The sequence below is a fragment of the Amphimedon queenslandica genome, unplaced genomic scaffold (genome assembly GCF_000090795.2).
Source record: "Amphimedon queenslandica unplaced genomic scaffold, v1.1 AMPQUscaffold_13507, whole genome shotgun sequence".
Classification (NCBI taxonomy): domain Eukaryota; kingdom Metazoa; phylum Porifera; class Demospongiae; order Haplosclerida; family Niphatidae; genus Amphimedon; species Amphimedon queenslandica.
The window spans coordinates 547,863-552,260 of record NW_003546257.1 but is presented as its reverse complement, the minus strand read 5'-3'; the positions used below and the strand labels follow the sequence as shown (position 1 = coordinate 552,260).

Here is a 4,398-nt window from a genome sequence, read left to right as displayed (position 1 = left end):
GTACAGTGACAAAAGGGCATCAGTTTCTCGTCCTTCTAAAATAATATGGATTGGAGTGCTGCTAGTTAAAGAAAATTCAGAGGACTGGATTCATACTGCAGTTGGTCTTCACAATAATATCACTGTGGAATTCAGAGATGGCTCAATTAAAAATTACCAGTACATGGTTATGCATAGTGTTGCAGACAGCGAAAAAAGAACCAAAATTCATTTGAACTTTGCTAATGATCTAAAAGATATTCACTCCAGTTTTGCTCGACTTTTTGACAGAAAAGTCACTTTTGCAGTTGTTGCTGATACAGATGAATGGAGAACAAATCGATGCCTTGGTAATTTTAGATCTATATGGAGAATGGAGAGTTTTCTTGGGCTCACATTGAACATGCGTGCTCCAGGCTATGGTGAAACTAACTGTGTTCATTTTGCTGTTTTCATGTTTCTATATTTTGCTGGGGAAGATGAAAACAAGTGGTGGGAAATAGTTGGAAAATTTTATAGCGATATTTGCAATAATAACCACACATCTTTTCTGTATAAACTTCGGAGAGAACTGGAGTTACTGGACAAAATATAAACTTTTGTTGTTAAATTTAAAACTGATGAAGTTACAATTATTTTTATTCTAATTATACTAAATCTAGTTGTGAAAAGTTTTGACAAAAATATATGTAGTCCAAAATTATGTTTTCATTTTCTCCCTGACTCTTGATCCTTTCTTTTCCTTTTCCGTTCTGCTTTAGTTCCATGGGTTCTCTCTTCTTCTTTAGGCTGACTATCCACTGTGACAGCATCAAGACTTTTATGGCCTTCAGCATGTAAAGCCACTAATTCTTTCTATTTGTGCATAAAAACAAATAAGAAAACAAATAAAATGAAAATCTGACTGAGAAAGACTATTCATTACCTCCCATCCTAATTCTCTAGCCAACTCCTTCACACCATCATCACATGAGCCAGAAAAAAATACATCTCTTATCAAAAATAGGAAATGAAAGTAAAGAATGTGAATCACAAGCAGATTACTGTTCACACAAAAAAATGCAAGCTGCATGTGTAGCAAATTATGTTAGCCTAATAGCTGTATATGTAGCTCAAGATACCTACCTGAATGCGTTGTCACCAAAATTCAAACTGGTTTCACTTATCTGTGTAGGACAATATAATCATTGTAATGTCAATAGTTAGCATGCATACAATTATGCTTGATTAATAAAATTAACTAAAGCTTCTTGATTGTAATTTATGACTTACCTCACATTCTCCAACTTTCTCATTATTGATCAGTAAACGAGGGCAATCAGGTTGTACACTAAAAGATGAATAGTCATAGCATTCTCCTTTTTGTATTGTTCTGTCTTACATTTTATGTAGAGAAGCAAAGGGTTGGACAGTCAATGAAGTCCCAATGATAATCAAAAGCTCACATTTTTGAAAGTCCTAAATTTTGATATAAAGATAAATCTAGCAAGTCACCCCAAAATCTTACTTCTTTACTGAGAGTAGTAAACCGCTGAGGTAGGCCCTCACCAAAAAGAACAACATCTGTAAGGATAATATAGTTAAAATGAAAGAATTAAATAATTACCTGGCTTGATTATTCCCTTGTAATCCTGACCCTCTTCTTTTCTGGCACACCCTTTGCGAGTGCACCACGGTAAACCACCTGGAGCAGCTATCTTCTCTAATTAAATTATGCTTTCTTTAATATGCAAGGTATTCGCAATAATTATTGAGCTGGCAGATTTTGCCATCACAAACATGATACATGTAGTTGGTCAACAAAATTAAAAATTGAATGATACCTTTTACAAATTCAATTGAATATTCTTGACCACAAGTGATACAATGAGCAGAATTAAAAGTACCATGAGCCTCTACAAGACTTTCTTCTGCTATCCCGGCTCTTCGCTCAAGAGTATCAACATTCTATTATAATATGGAATGTAATAATTTTTTTATTCTTTACTTGTGTGTAATTCCTTAATAAAAGTCCTTTCTGTTCCAAAAGACGAATGAAGTAGTGACATAAAGTTGGCTATCAATTATTTGAGCATGTAAAAAATGATTCATAGTATAACTGATTTACCTTAAAATTAGAGGGATCCAACTCTTTTGCAATACAAAAAAATGGTTCAGGATGGTACTAAAAAGCACAGAAGAGACAGAGCAACAAAAAGTGAATGCCATGTGTACATATATGCATACTCGAAAGTAAGATAGGGTGAAGATGGCCTTTGGACTAGGTAAGTTGTACTGCTGTAGGTTGTCATAAAGGCCAGTCCCAGGTGTACGGAAATCAGGAATGCCTGCAGCTAAACATAGATTGGTTGAGATTGGTCACCCATTAAATTAGCTAACCTGTTGATATTCCTGCTCCTGTCATTACAATAATGCTCTTTTTGCCTATCATAGTTCATGATTATTAATAATAATTATTAGTGGAGACTCACCATTTAATTTCTGTATGTAAGTAGCAATCCCACGAAGTGACACCTCCTCAAGAACTTTATCTTGTCTACTAAAGCCAAGTATAGCAAATTTTTTGTGTTTGCTCACTTTTCTTTTTGATCTGTTTCCATGGGCTCTTCTTCTTTGGGCTGAGGTTGAGTTGTGGCAGCATCAAGACTTTTATGGCCTTCAGTATATAAATCCATCAATTCTTTCTATTTAAAATAAAATGAAAATCTGACTGAGAAAGACTATTCATTACCTCCCATCCTAATTCTCTAGCCAACTCCTTCACACCATCATCACATGAGCCAGAAAAAAATACATCTCTGCAAGAAAAATGGAATATATCACAAAATGAATCGTTAAGTACACGCTCCAAGAATCAGACGCTTATACAAAAATCAGGCTGTGGTGCGCAAGTTAAGCCTTTAGTATACTACTAACCTGCATGCACTACCACCAAAATTCAAACCAGCTTCACTTCTCTATGTAAAAATGGAAATACATGTGTAGATTATATTACAGTGCATTAATTAGCAATTTACCAAGAATCTCATACACTACTATCAATTCGTAGTAGTATGCTAGTGTGCCAATTTATTTTACAAACATGTTGTCATTTTAGGGGCATCGATGGGATGCATTTGCATTGGTATCCATAATTAACAAAGATAGCAAGTGCACCCATTATGCTAGAGTAGCTAGCCTGCAGTCACAATTTTCTGATGTTGGAGATGCTCCTTATTATTACTGCTGTCAGATAAGCAGTAAACTAATTAATAGATTCTTAATTGGATAGTTAATTTTGAGCAAATATTAAAACCTCTTAACAGACACTCTTTTAATGGATAGCACCTAGTAGTGTACCAATTACATTCCTTACTGTATAAAATAACCTCCACATAAAGGACACCTCTGTATAACAGAGACACTTTCCTGTTTTTTATAAGTGTCAGTTATATAAAAACTACATGTACAATGATGATTAATTCAACTTATTTAACCTTTATTATCTCAAACTATGCCTGGCTTTCTTACCTCAAATTCTCCAACTTTCTCAATATTAATTAGTAGTCGAGGGCAATCAAGTTTTACACTAAAAGGTATACATAAATTAATACTGTATACCGGTTTATTTTCGTGGTAAAATATTTTCGTGAATTTTGCAATTTCTTGCACAGCCGCAAAATTTTTACACCATCAAAAACTGCATTTCTATTGCCATGTGGTACAGTCTGCAAGCTATTTGCAAAGATTTATTTTGCAAAATTTTAGAAATGCAAGATTCGTGAAAATAAACCAGTATTATGGTACTCTTATTTTACATTTTCTCTCTTAATTTTACATTTTATGTAGAGAAGCAAAGGGTTGGACAGTCAATGAAGTCCCAATGATAATCAAAAGCTCACATTTTTGAAAGTCCTAAATTTTGATATAAAGATAAATCTAGCAAGTCACCCCAAAATCTTACTTCTTTACTGAGAGTAGTAAACCGCTGAGGTAGGCCCTCACCAAAAAGAACAACATCTGTAAGGATAATATAGTTAAAATGAAAGAATTAAATAATTACCTGGCTTGATTATTCCCTTGTAATCCTGACCCTCTTCTTTTCTGGCACACCCTTTGCGAGTGCACCACGGTAAACCACCTGGAGCAGCTATCTTCTCTAATTAAATTATGCTTTCTTTAATATGCAAGGTATTCGCAATAATTATTGAGCTGGCAGATTTTGCCATCACAAACATGATACATGTAGTTGGTCAACAAAATTAAAAATTGAATGATACCTTTTACAAATTCAATTGAATATTCTTGACCACAAGTGATACAATGAGCAGAATTAAAAGTACCATGAGCCTCTACAAGACTTTCTTCTGCTATCCCGGCTCTTCGCTCAAGAGTATCAACATTCTATTATAATATGGAATGTAATAATTTTTTTATTCT

The 4,398-nt window shown here is 34.1% G+C and overlaps 1 protein-coding gene across 1 annotated transcript in view; it reads right to left on the bottom strand.

The window, feature by feature from the left end:
- Positions 1-626: 626 nt before the first annotated feature.
- The window catches only part of LOC100641113 (uncharacterized), a 4,235-nt gene continuing 463 nt past the window's right edge, over positions 627-4,398 (bottom strand). The window contains 21 exon segments of the mRNA XM_020008767.1: positions 627-834; positions 905-971; positions 1,105-1,145; positions 1,252-1,309; positions 1,361-1,437; positions 1,487-1,542; positions 1,586-1,681; positions 1,803-1,926; positions 1,967-2,035; positions 2,087-2,143; positions 2,206-2,312; positions 2,359-2,403; positions 2,451-2,515; positions 2,557-2,663; positions 2,711-2,777; positions 2,896-2,936; positions 3,490-3,547; positions 3,797-3,873; positions 3,923-3,978; positions 4,022-4,117; positions 4,239-4,398. The exon segment at positions 4,239-4,398 is cut by the window's right edge and continues 200 nt beyond it. Coding sequence (XP_019864326.1) covers positions 688-834; positions 905-971; positions 1,105-1,145; positions 1,252-1,309; positions 1,361-1,437; positions 1,487-1,542; positions 1,586-1,681; positions 1,803-1,926; positions 1,967-2,035; positions 2,087-2,143; positions 2,206-2,312; positions 2,359-2,403; positions 2,451-2,515; positions 2,557-2,663; positions 2,711-2,777; positions 2,896-2,936; positions 3,490-3,547; positions 3,797-3,873; positions 3,923-3,978; positions 4,022-4,117; positions 4,239-4,398 — 1,671 coding nt within the window. The 3' untranslated portion in view covers positions 627-687.